Here is a 16,967-nt window from a genome sequence, read left to right as displayed (position 1 = left end):
GTCCTTAATAGAGAGGTGTCCTCCTGGGAGAGGTGTCTACTGTATTGACTGGCTTGGGATTTGGGAATGGTCTAGTGGTCGATAGAATCTCTCCTAGGCCGCTGCGTGTTCACTGAAATCAGCACAAGAAAAACACCAGCATTAATTCTTTTATTCTTAACCATGACCAATCACAAACAAACAAAACAGATCTACATTTGGTTCCTTATCAAGATGTAAATACAAGCCACCTCTCTAAACAGATCATGACATGTCATACAATACCATCAAAGAGCATGAAGTTAAAATAGAACTTCCTCAAGATCCATGAACAAAAGTGCCACCTATGAATTTTACAAGCAATACAGCCTACAGCGTGTAAAAAGACATTATTCGAGATCATTGTATATGTATATGTATACTGTTTTATCAGTCATTTAACTGTCGTTGTGTGGAACAAATCATCTCAAACTTTCACCTTCTTGTCTCAGGTTACCTATACTATGTGCGAAGTACCTAGGGTGTAAATATGGCGAACCTAGGTGAAAATATTGTGATAATCTCATAATATACTCATGTTGTGTCAAAGCTAGCCAATGTGTACCCAATGAATTTGGCCATAATTGGCAACCATCAATTAGATAAAGATAAAAAATCCATTAACCAAAGTTTTCAAAGTGTTTCTCTGCACAAGCATTGGGTGATACACCCATGGTGCAAATCAAGATATTCTAGTGAATATCAACCCGATACTGTAAATTGATTATATTACAAGTTTTATTGAAAAACAGCACCAAATGAAAATGAAAGTGACAATACTCTGAAATTTAGTTCTACTCGATTTTCTGTTAGCAATGGGAGGTGCGTTTTGTTTTCGCCTACCAACTTCCATCTGTGCTTGCTCCAGAAGCTCGTCAAAATCAAATGAGGATTCGTCTGCACAGCCTTGTCCAATGGCAAGCCGTCGTCCAGTGGATTTTTTGCCGCAGGAGGACTTTTTCAGGGAAGACTTTCCCCGAACTACGTGACCTTCTTTGATTGATTCCAACCCTGCATAAGATTCTGAATGTCAGTAAAAAATTCGATGAGGCTACAACACGCAGCATGCAGTGTCTCAGTTTATACTAAGAAGGCCTATTTAGTCGGCAACTTTGCAGCTTTAATGAAGCCTGTATTTTAAGTCATAAAAGCAAAAGTTATCAACTCATAACAAGAACAAAATATACAACAAACTTTCTAAAAGTCTCTCCTTCATCATTTTAAGATTGAAACAAAAATCTTTTAAAATATTATAGTAGCTGAAGTTAGATTATGAAATTGTTGAAAAAAACATTATTTTGATGTTCTTTCATTTTTAAAAATTATCAAATTTCTTCAAATTCTGAGGATATCAATGCACGAGGTACAAATATCACCATATTTTGCAAATTATTTCAATCAACAACCAAGAAAATCATTTGTAAAACCAAACGTGACATAATAGGTGGGACCTGAGAGAAGTCGTGAAATTTTGAGATGGTAAAGCATATGTGTGGCATGTTGGTGTAACATTAAATTGAGAAGAAGCTGAGCATACAACACAAAACACGTGACCGGTACAAAAAGCCGACAACAAAATAGATTTTCATACCTAATTTACAGACAAAACGATGACCAGTATATATAATTGAACAGTGCAAATTATCATAGATATGTATACTGTGATGAACATTTTTATGCATTTTTTTCTCCTTGATTTAGGAACATGAAGTGAAAAGGAGCCCTTTTCAAGACTGGCACAGACTATCTTCATTCAGCGATATCCATAACGCTTTACATGAATTCAAGCTTTGTTTGAGATTCAGTGAATTCAGTTATTTGACAAACACAGATTCAAATTATGAAATTTCATCTGAAAAAAAATGTTCATGCAAAACTTTTCTAATTTACAGAAATCTGTGCCAGTCAATAAAGGGTGTTGTCATGTGATTGTTAGTGAGTTGTGACCATATTACATTGTATAGTGAATGTTTACAATTAGCCCCACACAAGGGGAATAACATTAGATATCATAAACAAATTCTCCACTTTGTGAATTCAAAATAAAAAACAAACAATAATAAATCTCATAATCCTCACAAAACATACATCAAAGGACTGATGACATTTTTCATAATGAAACTTTTGAAGGTATTGTTTAAGTAGCTAAAATATACATCACAAAAGCGTCATTCTTATGCACTACATCTCATGTTAATATTCTATTACACACACAAGTAAAATCTCCAATTTGTTTTAGAAAAATATCTTCAGCCCTTGAAAATAAACGTCTTTGTTCTTCTGGCATAGATTCTGATAAAATCAGCAAAATATATACAGAAGTTTGTTAGTAATTGACCATAGCTAAATCTCAAGGCAGCCAGGAATTATCCACTGGCAGGATGTCATGATTAACTCTAAAATACCCTGGTAGCAGAGCACCATCGTTTTCATGGGAAAACGCATAAGATCTTGCTTTGGCTAATGTCGAGGTCTCAATTTTCTGCCTCTTCAGCTATCAAAGACCTGATTCCTTCATTAATCTTTATTCTAAGTAAGCCTGCCTGGAAAATAGAGTGAAAACAAACTTTCCAAAGGTTGTAATATGACTTGGTTAAAATGACATCATGACATTTAGCTGTGGTGAATTGAGTGTACAAGAATATCGCATAATCATCACTGGTTTTCAAAGGTATGCATGTGAACTAGTGTCCTTACACTTCCAGAAGCACCTTGACTAAATTTTTTACATTTCTCAATTCTTAAACATTAAGACAAAAATATACAACTTTAATCCATGCAATGTCGGAGAAATGCAACACAGATGCCTGCGGTCTCTATGACAACATATTACATCACTTCTTACACTCTGCAACCTCCGAAGAGGTAAAAATATTACTTAAAGGGAATCTATAGGCATGAGCCATGAAGGTCAGATTAAGTTACATCCCCGCACTATGCATATAAGTCACCTGAAGATGACTAGTTTGACCTCCTAGCTCTTGCCTATAGTCACCCTTTAATTTCAAGATTGAGATCTCAAGTTAAAGAATGGCAAATTTTCCAGGTGATGCCACAATCAATGTCTCATTACACAGTTGCATGAACCTGAACTACAGGTAGAGGAATGCGAGTGGTACGTGCCAAAATGTCCCAAACTATAGTTGCTCTCCCGCCATAATCTGGAACTAAAATCTTCTGATTTCCTTTCATTTCAGCCATATGCCCTGAAACTCCAAAACTAAGGTTCATGAAATGGATTTCCTGTCGATTTTGAGAGAACTTTGAAACCAGACACTTTCTGTACTCTCGCATCGCCACAATCAGGTTCACACCTTCCCTCAAAATCATCTTGCACCTAGTAACCCTTTATCGTGGCAGAAGGTTTAAAGGCAAGATACAACATAATGCTGAAAAGTTTAAAGTGTTATCTGCCACTTCAAAAAATAACTGGATTGCAAAACAATTTAGATACGAATGTCTAACAACTGTGGCAAAAATTTGATGTACACTAAGAAAATTTGCCATTCTCCAAAAATAACCCTTAAAATTTTTAACAGAATACCAGGAAATGATTTTCAAAGATATAATAGAATCACTAGCATTATCCAAATATGGACCCTTTATATGGATAGCAATTTCAACTCGAGAGGCAGTTGTAAATTGTTCTTATAATTCTGCTTTGGTTGCTTGCACATTTTAACACACTTCAAGAGCACATGTTCGCTTATTTGTAGAGCAAATTCAGGAGGCACTACATGATAACAGAATTCACTACATCAATGGTTAATTCCCAGTCAGGCTATGGCACATCAGCAGTATTTTAAATTCAGCCTTCCCCGGACAAAACCAAACCACATTGATCAAATCAAATTGACAAGACAAACTTTACAACTGCCCCTACATGTAGCTAACACTTTCAGTTCACGGCCGGACCATGCATCTGCAGTTTTTTTCACCGGCCGTTAAAGTGTAAACAAATGAATTTCTAAATCACAAAGTGAAGAACGAATCCTAAACCAGCGTCAGTAAAAATCACAACCAAAATTGCGCAGAACGCGGATTTTTCACAGCTGCAGCAGAAGTATAACTGTCCTCATGTCCATCATGGCCACTGCATTGCGCAATATCTTGAGTTTGACATCCTTACAACTTCCCGCATTATACAACCTATAGATGTGATAGTTTTGCATCATCTTTTTGGCAAGTTCGACTTCATTTGGTGAGATCTCGAAATAATCTTTGTTCACAGATTGGGTGCTCTTGACTTCTACACAGACGACGTGGCCGTTTGCAAATTCAAGTTTAATATCGTACGGCGACCCTGTCTCGTTTTTCCGATTCAACCACGTGATTTGTAAATAGTTCTTTTGTACTTCGTCCTTATAATTATGGCAGAGGTAGTCGTATACCCACTGCTCCCCCCATCGCCCAACCTCACTACGATCACACTGATCGGGTAAAATCGGTAAATCATACTGCACCCCCTCCGGCAAAGGTTCAAAAGGAATATCCTCTATTTTACTCCAGTTTTGCACATATTTTGCCTTATCGAGTTTGGTTAGAGTATTCACAGACCCTGTCACCCAGTCAAGCACAGAGCCATGCCCGCCCTTCCCATGCCCACCGTCCATAGAATGTCCGCCCTCCTGCTCCGATCTCTTTGAATTTATTGATTTCTTTTTTGGCCGCCGCTGGTTGTGTTCCTCATCATCAGAGTATTCATTTTCAGATCTTTGCTCGTCAGCTTTCCGCTCTTCGTGGCGATGTTTTTTCGCAGCTGAAAAGTATAACAGATGCTAATTTATCATCTCATTAAATTAATAAGTAAGTCTGAAAATGAAATATTGTAAAACTGGTCAATACCCCTTATAGTTCTTGCATCCACAATTCATTGTCAGACCTTCTTTACAGGTGAAAATGTTCAACATCCTACTTGATCAACAATCAGTCTTTAACAAGTAATTTGTAAGATAAGAATTATTAGGCCACATAAATTCAAGCCACAAGAACATTTTGGATGATTAGATAGAAACAATGAGTTGAGATGATATGTGTCTTAGGTTACAGACAGCTGCAACCGTACATGACACAATCTGTAACCAATATTGAGACCAAATCAGCTCTCACCTCGCCTAGCTTGGTTAAACTCATCTGTATCCTCAGCGGCGACCTCAGGTGGCATCTTCTGGCACAGCTCCTCGGGGTCCTTCATAGATATCACAGACACTGTGGCAGTGATCTTGGGCATCGGGGTTACGGCCACTAGGGGTCGTTTCTGATGTAGCGGCGGCGACGGGGCATGGTCTTCGGGCAGTTTCTCTGGTTCTGAGAATGAAAAACAGTCCAGCGTTTCAAGTTTCGTTTCCTTCTTTAACAACACCAGGAGGAGTGGCAGCGTGTTGTGCACCATAAAAAGCAACATAGGTACATTCGACGCACGTTCAGACAGTTATTTCGGTTCGGATCTTTGTACAGGATGACAGACGATAAGTGCGGTGAGTCCTTTGATTAGTACTCCAATGCAGTGAATATTCGCTGCGACACCGTGGTGTACATGAGGATTAACCCCAGTAGGACTAGGTAACAGATGTACTTACTGGATATACGCTTACGCACTAGCGTATTCCTACCTCCCTTCCGTTTAACTTTGGTCGCAAGAAATAAAGAGCACTGCATTAACTACCTTTAATTAATTAGGAGTCATGTCCTTGGGAGCTGTCGTCCATCAATCAGTCAAGATTGACATCAAATTATTCAAAATCATCAAAAGTCTAATCCACTTTTAAAAACTGAATCATCAATTTCGCGAATAATGTTATCGTTTGTACAAGTATTGGATTGGCGCCATGTCATGGTGGGAACTGAATACAAAACTAGTCTAAGAACCGAACGGAATCAATGCGTGGAAATAAAAAGACCTATTCTCACACAACGGCATGCACATCACCTACTACAATAGGAACTAAGATTTCAGCAGTCTTAATAGAAGAAGAAAACAGCATCACCAATCCTTTGCGGGTGAGATCAGTCCTAGATAGCGTAAGAACAGTCACAATCACTTTCTTCATCGGTTCGGACCAAGTACTCCACGTCAAATGCGCAATTCTAATCGTCTCTGGTCACCGGTGCGCTAATGAAGCCTCTGCGTCTGACTATATCGCGCACGAAATATTTGCCGTTTTTGAGCAAGCCGCTTACCTTCACTTTCATGCCCCTTTGATTTACTCGGTGCCCAGCTCCGACTTGAACCCTTATTCTTGTGAGAATAACGGGTCCTCATGTACTCATCTTCCTCCGTCCAATTGATATCGGCAGAAATGCTGTTCACGTCGGCAGGTGGTGGTACTGCTGCAAATAACAATATAGAAATGGCCAATTAAGTTAAATTCTGGCTTAAGTTAAATTGAAGAACTGATGGGAATCGGAGCCGGAGGCTCTCCATAACTCCAAAAACACACCTCGATGATATTATCAGAGCTTGTATACTGAAGTGTCATTTACCTTTGCTTGCTTTCTGTTTACCAGTCTTTCCAGGAATCACCCAAGCAGTCTCACTCGATGGCAGTGTGATGAGACCCTGGTATTCCATGAACAAGTCGGGATTCGGGCAAGTGGAAAGAATCGTCAGGAAGTTACACACGTCGACCTCTAACTCCTCGTTGCCTGGAGGTAGGAATAATTTCATGATCTCGCGATTGACAAGATGGTGGGCAGTGATGCTTTCCTCCTGAACGTAGAGAGTGTTGTTCTTCATGCAGAGGTTGGCTTTCATTGGTTTCGTGATGCAGACGTTCGGCATCGTACGCATCGTGAACACAACTTCGATCTTCTTCGCTTGTAGGAACTGTAACGACTTCAGCTGTTGATGAATCTTACAATCAATCAGCTGCTCGTAGATGCCGCGATACAATCTCGGTCGGGACAGCATCAAGAGTTGTATAAATGGCACAACTTTCTGCACGTACGCATGAACGGTACTGCAGGTCGTGGTGGATTCTGCCATTGTCTTGGTCTCGATGCAGTCGCTCAGGCATTGAATCCCGATGGCGTGAAAGAACACTTTGGGTAGAACCTTCAATAATCTTGGATCGTCATCTTCCTCTTCTCCCAATTCTGAAAATAGACACAAATAAAGTACTGTATGATTCTGAAGTGTTTTTTGTAGTTTAGTTATTTGAACAAAAATTACTGGAACATAGTTTGAATTATGTCCAAACTATCTTTTTCAGATTGTAAATCATGACAAGAAGAAGGGAAGGAGAGAATACCTCTTCCATAGAATGATTCCACAAACTGAATGAAATTCACTTGGCAGGTATCCGACTCCTTCATGAAGACCTCAGCCAATCGCTTGTCGTCTGCTATCATAGGCCGATCCTCTAAGCAGACCCACTTATTGTTCTTTGTCGGGAACAACCGTTTCCCCTGCAGCACCTGACAAAGACCATGCACTATCCCCTCATCCAGGATTGTCTTTTTCGGATCTTTTGGTCGGAATGGCTTCTGCCAGGACCGGTCCTTACTCTTGAGCACTTTCACACACTGTTCGCCAAGCAGTTGGTATATACTGAACACATCCTCCAAACCCTCGCGATCGGGGAGTCGAACTAGCGACGCAATATGCTCAAGAAGCAGAACATATTCGTCGATGGTCGGTGTGTAGGCGAGGCCAAGATCATGACAAAATATTGACTCAATCTCCTGGTAGTGAGCACGGACCAGAAGACGCTTGAAGCGTTGTCCGGTGTAGTTGTCAACAAAACTCGGCCGGTACTTTCCAAACATTTTTGTTGGATCATGCCAGCATGCCTCGGCAACGTAATAGAACATGCCCTTAGTGACGACAGTTCCTGGATTGGGCACTTCTGTGGTAACCTTGGTAACGGGGATAAACAAAGCAGGATATTGATCAAATAGCATGCGAAATTCGTCCTCATCCATCATCTTTTGCAAGAATTTGTAGACGTTTTTTATCTCGTCTAAACTTGTGAAAAATTCCATGCGTGGTTCCGTGAGTTGGCTCACCCCGCCCTTGATGTTTGCATTATCATCGACGGGCTTCCCCGTACACCATGTGACTAGCAGATTCTTCACCTCATTCGCCGATATGTCCATACGGATCCCGAGAACCCGCGTGAACGACCCCGATTTTGGCAAATCAGAGAGTACCATAGGAACGTGAAGTCCAACGAGATTCTGAATGAATGGTGATGCTATATATGCATCACAACTTTTGACAAGGACCTTCTCTTCAGAGACAAGGACGTTCTTATTTGCCCCATCATAGGAGAACCCGACCTTTGTGACCGGTATCCACGCCATTTCCTTCAAGTTGCTGAAAAACGATGAATCAACCTCTTTTAGGAATTTTCCATTTTCGTCAGTCACCGTTGATTTGACGTAGTTTTCATAATGAGACTCCCAGTATTTGTCAAGGATGAGGAAAGCGTTTTTCATGTGCGTGATCTTGACGCGTTCCGGTACATTCCCGTGAACGAGATCCATGAACTCCTGGCAGATGAAGTCTTCGATGTGTAGGCGGGTGATCGAGACTGGCAGCTGGTCTTTACTCATTGCCCAGGCAGTATTCACCTGAAGGTAGGAGAAGGCATTTAGTATCAAAATAACAAGGAAATTCAGGGAGAGCAAAAATATTCAGTCTACATTTTACCACAGTATTTTGATAGCTGTCCAACTCGTAATTTTTTATATTGCTCAATATCTCCCTAAGAATAAAAAGATGCCTATTGACTCTTTAATCCAAGACCTGGTATGATCAATTAAGTACCTTCAGGCTATATTCAACGATCTAGTTGTTGATTCCAAAACACCCACGTTTCCATTTCTCTCAATAAATGTCTACAGAACAGTACTAATGTCATTACCTCCCATTTTTCATAACCATTTTACTAAAAGGTTAGTTACTGAGACAAACTGCTGTTACCTGGCAACACAAACACTGGTGATGAACACTGGGAAGTGGAAAATTGTTACCATGGTTATGTCATAATATTATCAGATCTATATCAAAGGTTAAGTTCGCTCATGATAAATAGCAACATGCTATAGAATTGCAATCAACAACTCTGTATCTGATTAGGTGACAAAAGATGTTGCCAGGGGGAAAAATCGTTCGGCAAATACCCTACGGCAAATATCCTTTTTCTAGATAGCAGGCATCACTGAGAGTGATGGTTGGGAAAAAGGTGAATTGACCAGTTTCATGCTGAATGCTGTTCCACCACCACAGGAAATGAAAGCAATGCCGATAACTGTCTTCTCAAGTATCACACTTTCTTAGAAACAGACATCCAACTCAATTATCACCCCGCAGGCACACATTCAGAAAAGATAGACCCTTATCACCAACAGATGAAAGAACATATCATAAGTATCCCACCACCATCAGTTCCCTCTTCAAAAAACCACAGGTCAGTTTCCTTCTAAGAATGATGCCTCCCTTTGAAAGGTACAGAGACGTCTTTCCCCTCCCCAACAAACACAGCCGGCAAGCCAAGACAAGACAAACCCTCAAACATGAAACGCCTCAATTCATAATCGTTCTAACCTTGGCTTGATAGAACCTAAACGAGGAATGTGTTAATACATGGTTAGTATCAATGACAACAATAATATCAGTGCAGGGAGTGGTTAATAAGTGGGGTAAGGGTAGTGGGCGGGGTTTGGTATATTGGTCATAGTTTGCCTCATTTAACGTCAAAGGACCAAATACCAGCTGGTTTATGGCTTCAGGAATCTTAGGCCATGAGGTTAGGGTTGGTGCATGCTTTGATGGTTATGTGAATAAGAATTAAAACACACTAACAAGAAATGAGGCATTAAAAGGACTGTTGTCAGGGGGAGTCTGGGAATGAGGATAATACATGGTTTCTATTACCTCCCTTAGCTGTAATCTTGGAAAATTGTCTGGCTAAAAATATTCCACAAAAACGCATTGATCAATTTATGTGGTAATATCAAGGAATTAATGCTGAGGATATGGCCAAAATAGAAACTTTTTTACACTTTTCTTTGGATTGAAACAGAACAACATCATCACAGCTAATCAACAGTGAAAAAAAGATTGGGTAGAAACAAACAAACAACATAATAGCCAGTCCGGTAAGAATCCCTCTTGGTGACAACTGGCATAACAGGGATTCCTAGCCCGACTGATAACTACTTTAATAGTGCACAAAAGATCAAGTACTTATCAAGAGTGTGCAAATGAAATCTTACCAGTTCTTCCGGTTTGAGTATGACCTTCTCCCGTTTGACCTTGAGGAAGTCTGTGACGCCAAGGTTGTCAAAGAATGCCCTCCAGGCGGTGCGGCCCGTCTTGAGGGTGAGATTCTGAATGTAACAGCTGTCAAGAAGGACCCAATCATATCCTGAAGAGGAGAAAATCATGTCCCATGTGGTCAAACAGGAATTGTGGCTAAAAATGATTCATAAGTCTAGAAATTGGTATAAGATTTCTAAAGGGCACCCATTTTGAGGCCAGTTGAGCTCAGTGGTCTCCTACAGCAGAAACCATGAAAGAAAGCATTAAGGAACCAAAGCTATTTAGGCAGGACATAGATGCCAAAGGCCACTGGCCCCTATGGGGGATACCAGCAACCTCAATCTAAAGTGCTACCTACCAGGAAACAGCTGTGGTAGATCATACTTGTTGAGGTAGTCCACGGTAAAGTGAACTGCCTCCGTAGCTGGCGTGACAAAGCCCTTATTGGTCTTGACCCGGGCCACAGCCCTGAATCTTGACATGTCGACTGACCGCCTGTCCCGCTCCCATTGTTGCTTGATATAGGTCGTATAGGCCAGGAGCACCTTCGGAAGCTTAGTCTGCAACACAGAAATTGACAACAGAAATGTTTTACTGTTTTACTGTTTCCAACCCCAAAGCAAGATCATAGATTTCAGAGACATTTCGTGGCACAAGGGGAATCTGCCATGGCCTGAAAAAAAGAACTACTGTTGATCATTAATGGCCATATGTTCAAGAACATGAGATGACCACGACTCCCAAAACTACAAAACACAGGATCTTCACTTGGATATCTCCTGCGCTTGGTGGAGGCATTGTTGAATCTTCCATCCAGCAAACTGCGCATATGCAAGTTGCCACAAGCAATGGACCAAGGCCAAGTCGAGTTATTGGAGCTCAATCTAGGAGTGTTTAAAGAAAGGTTTTTTAGAAATCTTATCTTCTGGATTGAAATCTCATTTTGGGGACATATACTGGATCTAAACTTAATACTGTGCGTCTTATGGATGGGGATATGTTTTGAAATACAAATCAACATCAACCACAAACACGTTATTCCATGCAATACATTACTCATAATCTTAAAATCACAAAATGTACAAACCACTGAGATTAGTTTAAAAACAGACGATTCAAAACTGACACAATCAATTGACTATTTTCACATTGAAATAAATAAATACATCAAATAATAAACTAAGCAGCAGATGTTTTGTTTTATTTGCCTATATAAATTTTCTACATTTCTTCATCACATTTTTTTAATCTGATTTTTTAAATTGGTTTCTGCAGATTTCAGAACATGCCTTACACGCATACAATATCAAAATGATGAAAAGATTCAAAGAAGCAAAAACAAAATATGCAACAAAAGAAGAAGATAAATGTATTTTCACAACTATTCAGCATGACTGCTGAACCACGATTATTTAGATGTAGTATCGCGAACATGGATGAATACTGCTGTTGATATCTTCATATATGAAGATTGCTATAATCTTATATCACAACCGAAGTAATTTAAACGCGATAAATGACCAACAAAAATGGCAATTCCTGTTAGTTAGACGAGGGAATAAACATGCAGTGCTCTTGGGTCTGCGCGCAATTCATATGATGTTTAGTAATCTTATCGACAAAACGTGTTTAATTCAGCCACAAGCAACTATTTGTCTGAAGTTTCTGTATAAATCGTAAAACCATTCACCCGACATTTCAGAAAATCGCGAGTTTGAGTGAAACGGTTTGACACACAACAATCAGTGAGCCTTCGAATGCGTGATTCGACAGCAAATATCTACCATTCTCTTGTCCCCTTCCCATTGCAGTTTGACGAATTTTATGTAAGCTATGAGAGTTTTAGGATTCTTGTCCTGAAATTCAAGGAACACTTCATGTTACAACATGACTCTTGCAAGTTTGACTGAGATGTTTCCTGTGCAACACCACTGGGTCAGTGCAAGGCTGGTTAAGGGAGTCGAGGTAGAAAGTCATATTTTTGCTTTTCCAAAGCAGGATCATTTCCCTACAATTAAGTACCAAACAGAAGCAATAGAACATGTTATATATTTACACACAAGAATCTCCAAATATTTTGGAAAATTATAAGTTCTCAGTCTTTAAGCTAAAGTAATTTAACGTTTTGTGCTAGAAAGAAGTCAATTTAAAACCAGTCCATGCTTAATATCTTCAACTTATAATTGAATCCATGCTTAGTATCATCAATTTATAAACCGGTCCGTGCTGATCATCTTACCATCTTGCCATCTTTACATTGACATGTAACTAATGAAATCAGGTATCTACCGAGGAAATGACACACAAACAAATGAGGGATACATATCATGCAGTCAAATAGACTGGGTGACAGAGTCAACACCCCAATGAATATTGCTACATGAACAGAAACACATAGGGACAGATCTAGTTATCATTGTTCTAGACGTTTTGAGCCATGCAGTCTTATCATTCGGGCCACATTGGCCCAGGGCAAATTCGAGTCACCACCTGTGGCTACTACTGGAGTACTTTGCTTTAGAACCCCAACCCCACCCCCATCTAAACAGAAAATTTTCACTTCTTGATTCACTCACCTTCCAAATATCTGTCTCTAAAACTGGAAATATATGTTTCTCGATGACCTCATTAGGCATGATGTCCTTGACCCCTAGACCCTTGAACAGCATTCGGACCTTGGAGTTCTGGTCCTCGTCGTCAGTGAATAGATCTTGATGCACCGTCAACAGATCAGTCTCTAGGACCTGGCTGGTGATGTCCTCAGGTAAACCTGAATAACGATGCAGAACTACTTACGAGGCAGAAGCTGGGGGTCAAATTGGTAGTCTTTTGGTGACTAGTATGCACCCCAGTTAGTGGCTTGGTCTGGCGAGTTAGGTTCAGAAATAATCACACAAGGATGAATAGTTTCGATAGACTGGGAAAAAGGAGAGACTTCTATTGACAACTTTGTTTCAATCATCTGACCATATTGAACAGCAATCTTTCAAATCACCAAAACTCGTCCAGAACACAATGAAGAAGAATTGAGTCGGAAGTATTTACCTCGGGTATTCTTGTCAGAGAAAAACACTGCCTTGTTCCTGAGTGCAACTGTCGCCCCGTCGCTCAGAGGTATGATAGAGAGACTCCGTAGCGTCTCGAGTATTCCTTCATACTCGGCCTTCACCCGCACATCACCGGATGTTCGGTACTGATCCATGCTGTGGTACAGACACACGAACCAAAGGTGGAGATCTTTGGCACCAACAGCTGGAAACATGATCACAACCATTAGTGTCGGCACATGGAATATTGTAACTGTACAATCATCATCAAAATTCAAAGGGATGAAGATGCTGACACGACGATGAACACTCACCTTTCTCTACTCTCTCTGCCTCCTGCACCACGGCCCTGAATACTTCCAAGACGTGCGCAGCCTCTAGCGTGTGTACTCCTAGACTGGAGAATAAGGCAAGATTCTCTGTGACGGGGACCTGGTCGTGGATGTAGTACCAGCCAAGGAAGCGATGGAGTAGGTCGGGCGTTATCACCTCCTTCAGGAGAGCATCGTTACAGATCACTATCTCTGATGGCTGTTTCCACACAGTGTCTGAAAAATCATCATAAAAAACCATAAAATATTTGGCTTTATACAGAGCATGTTTCCATGGACAGAATCCCTCATTTTCATCCCTTCTCAGGGGCCAGGCTCAGAGGTTCAACTCTTGGAAGGACTATCACTACATTGAAATCTCTTTATCTGTGAACAAGGCACCTAACCCTACATTGCTTCGCTTGACCCAGGAGTATAAACCGGTAACAGTCGTGACAGGAAGTTAACTGGCAATGGACCAGCATTCTATCCAGGGGGTGATACTCTTGTGAGCCCTTGCTTACCATTGTCACCACCAGCCACAGGTAGCCACTCCTTCTCTGTTAGTCTCTTCATGATATCCTTGACGATTGGTTGGAAAAACTCAATGATCTCACCCTCCAACGGCACAAACTTGAGGTAGGCACAGACCGCTTGGATATCAGTGAATTCTGGATAAGCCTGAAAATAATATCAACGATATTTTTTTAATATTTTCTAACTATTACAAGCCACTTCATCTATGCCGCAGGAAGGGCTCTTTTTTTACTAAATTCGAGCGAAAACCCGATTGAATCAGAAGTTGTAAATCTATTTATTGCCGCCTCATCAAGAAGTTCTAGGTAACATTCGTAATTTGCTAAACTGAAACAGCAAGTTGCTCAGCTCTACACACTGACAGATATTGTTATTGCAGTTGTAAGTGAGGTGTGCAGAGTACTCGACCCCCCTTCGATAACCAATTTTAGCTGCAGAATCCTACAATTTATTAATTAAATTTCTCACCCTGAATGAATCGAGTGCCTCCACAAAAAGTCCTGGGACCTCACTCCTCAGCCACTGATTCCAGTGGTTATTATGATGCAAATCTTGTCTCGAAGAGGGGATCTCAAAATCACCTGAAAAAAAAAATTAGTAGGGTAAATAATGGATAAAGTCCAAAATTTAAAGGTTTTTCAAGAGTAAACAAAATTTGGCAGCTCATAAACATGATCATCTTATCTATTTAGCCCAAGGTGCACTGGGCTTGCTAAGGATATCATAAAGTAAATTTTCATAAATTCTTCGTTCCATTATACCTTGAACGATGAAGTTGAATCCGAAACTCCTGAGAGGAAGAAATGCGAACACATCCTGCTTTGGTAGTTTAGCGTTTGGGGAAAGACCCTTGCTTGGTATGGGGAAGGCTAGAGCTAACTCAGTGGTTGCCACATCTGGATTCATCTATAAAAACAAAAACAAGGTTACTGTAAACCGGATAACCTTGATTCATGAACAAGAAATTAAAAATTTTTTTTTTGATTGAAAAAACTGAAAGAAATTTCCTACTCCTCCAAAATAAAAATAGTAAAAATAGTTATTTTTTTAAAAAGAAATTTCAGAAAATTTCATCCCATCCCGATTATGAGCCCACCCCCTGAGAATAGGATGAAAACTGATTATTCCGATTTTTCTGTCTTACCTCTTCAGACACCAGCAATGATTTCCTGACAACCAGCCACTGGTCACTTCGATCTCCAAATGTCACCTCCACCACACTGTCCCCCTTATCCCGCCTCACAATGTGCAGCGTTTCATCTTTGGCCTAAATAAAGAAAAATGAAAAGTATAAACTACTTGATTTCTACATTTCGCGTCAATGTAATTTGCAGTTTGACCTCTGAATGCAAAACCCACGAAACATCAAGAAACCTAAGATGCCTGTGGGTGTATAAGAAAACAAACATCACACGAATTAGTTTTTACCTTGTTGATGATGGTGATCCTCTTGAGCCGATGTAAAAACAGAAGTAAGGATGGGTGTATGTCATGGAAGCTGGCCGTCAGAGATCGACTGCGGTGTTTCTCGCGTTCACTCTCTGCTTTCAGGGGAAGGAATATCTTGGTGTTCCACCTAGGAATCGAGATCATTTTGAAGTTTACTCTTTTGTCATTTTGTATGGTAAACAATCTCATCAATTCCAATTCGGGAATATTTCTTCGACGGGCCATTTGGTTCTCCCATGACAGTAGGTTTGGGAGAATCACTCCCCTGGGTTTCACAGTGAGATGTACCTGCAATGGTCCCCAACTAGATACGACTATCAGACAATCTGGGTACGGCTGCTGCAAGACCAAGGCAAAGATTGAAAATGATTCTGATTGCCAAAGACAACAATGGCAACAGTGTCACTTACCGTTGTTTATTGTTAATCTCCTTCAATTCAACCATCACTGCGTCATCCCCAACTCGATCCTCTGCCGGGATCCAGTGAGGAAGAATGTACCCAACTCCCGATGTCTCATTCTTGGCATCGAACCTGATGTGGAAACCGTTACTGTGGATCTCCGGCATGTCGGTGACTGTGAACACGGATTTGAACCCTATACCCTTTTGTCCTGAAAATATGAAAACATGTGTAAATATACATAACTTTATACATGTAATATGCTACTGAGCAAGAATTGTACAAAATGAAGCTGCCAACCTTATCACCGTTAAGGCAGTGAGTAGAGTTTTTATATTTTAATTTATCTTAGACTCACCTATATACCCTTGTTTGTGTTTACCATTCTCTAGCAGCTTGGTCGACTTCCTGACATTACAGACAGCATCAACATTCTCGTTCCAGAATCCGACCTCGTTATTATACAAACTGATTGCGCTATCCTCAACAACAAATACCAGTGCGGGCTCATGGCCATCATCATACGCGTTATCGTCAGCATTCTGAATCAACTCCAAAACGAAATGGGTATCCTTGTTGTACAATTCCTTTGACAGCGTCTCAAGGCTCCGGCCAATCAACTCCATAAGCTGCGAAGTGTACTCCTTTGTTCGATCGTCCAGATCAAGACCAATGCCGAACCGAGTTTGCCTGATGTCGTTGACAAATATCTCGCACTCCCCCTCATTTTTTTCGTTGATTTCCTCGACGCTTGGGCCAGCATCTACCTCCCCTTGATCCTCAATCTCCTCATCTTCTGTGTCTTGCTCACTCTCCTAAAAAAATTGAAACAAAATTAGTTACTTTAATTAAAATATTGATGAAATAAATTGTAGTGGAAACTGGTGACCGGGACAAAGAGAGTCATCCTCTCTATCACTTGAGGAGGTGGACTGGC

The 16,967-nt window shown here is 40.5% G+C and overlaps 1 protein-coding gene across 1 annotated transcript in view; it reads right to left on the bottom strand.

The window, feature by feature from the left end:
• Positions 1–912: 912 nt before the first annotated feature.
• Positions 913–16,967, bottom strand: part of LOC135495308 (uncharacterized) — a 31,404-nt gene continuing 15,349 nt past the window's right edge. Inside the window, exons 13-31 of the mRNA XM_064783771.1 lie at positions 16,389–16,845; positions 16,040–16,241; positions 15,609–15,756; positions 15,325–15,447; positions 14,942–15,086; positions 14,649–14,761; positions 14,168–14,324; positions 13,647–13,880; positions 13,331–13,537; positions 12,862–13,055; positions 12,070–12,141; positions 10,644–10,845; positions 10,240–10,391; positions 9,899–9,931; positions 7,269–8,592; positions 6,502–7,113; positions 6,199–6,348; positions 5,128–5,325; positions 913–4,777 (exon numbers count right to left, since the gene is read on the bottom strand). Coding sequence (XP_064639841.1) covers positions 4,065–4,777; positions 5,128–5,325; positions 6,199–6,348; positions 6,502–7,113; positions 7,269–8,592; positions 9,899–9,931; positions 10,240–10,391; positions 10,644–10,845; positions 12,070–12,141; positions 12,862–13,055; positions 13,331–13,537; positions 13,647–13,880; positions 14,168–14,324; positions 14,649–14,761; positions 14,942–15,086; positions 15,325–15,447; positions 15,609–15,756; positions 16,040–16,241; positions 16,389–16,845 — 5,436 coding nt within the window. The 3' untranslated portion in view covers positions 913–4,064. The remainder of the gene's footprint in view (positions 4,778–5,127; positions 5,326–6,198; positions 6,349–6,501; positions 7,114–7,268; positions 8,593–9,898; positions 9,932–10,239; positions 10,392–10,643; positions 10,846–12,069; positions 12,142–12,861; positions 13,056–13,330; positions 13,538–13,646; positions 13,881–14,167; positions 14,325–14,648; positions 14,762–14,941; positions 15,087–15,324; positions 15,448–15,608; positions 15,757–16,039; positions 16,242–16,388; positions 16,846–16,967) is intronic.

Source organism: Lineus longissimus, chromosome 11 (assembly GCF_910592395.1).
Source record: "Lineus longissimus chromosome 11, tnLinLong1.2, whole genome shotgun sequence".
Classification (NCBI taxonomy): domain Eukaryota; kingdom Metazoa; phylum Nemertea; class Pilidiophora; order Heteronemertea; family Lineidae; genus Lineus; species Lineus longissimus.
The sequence above is the reverse complement of the archived record's forward strand: the minus strand, read 5'-3'. Positions and strand labels throughout refer to the sequence as shown.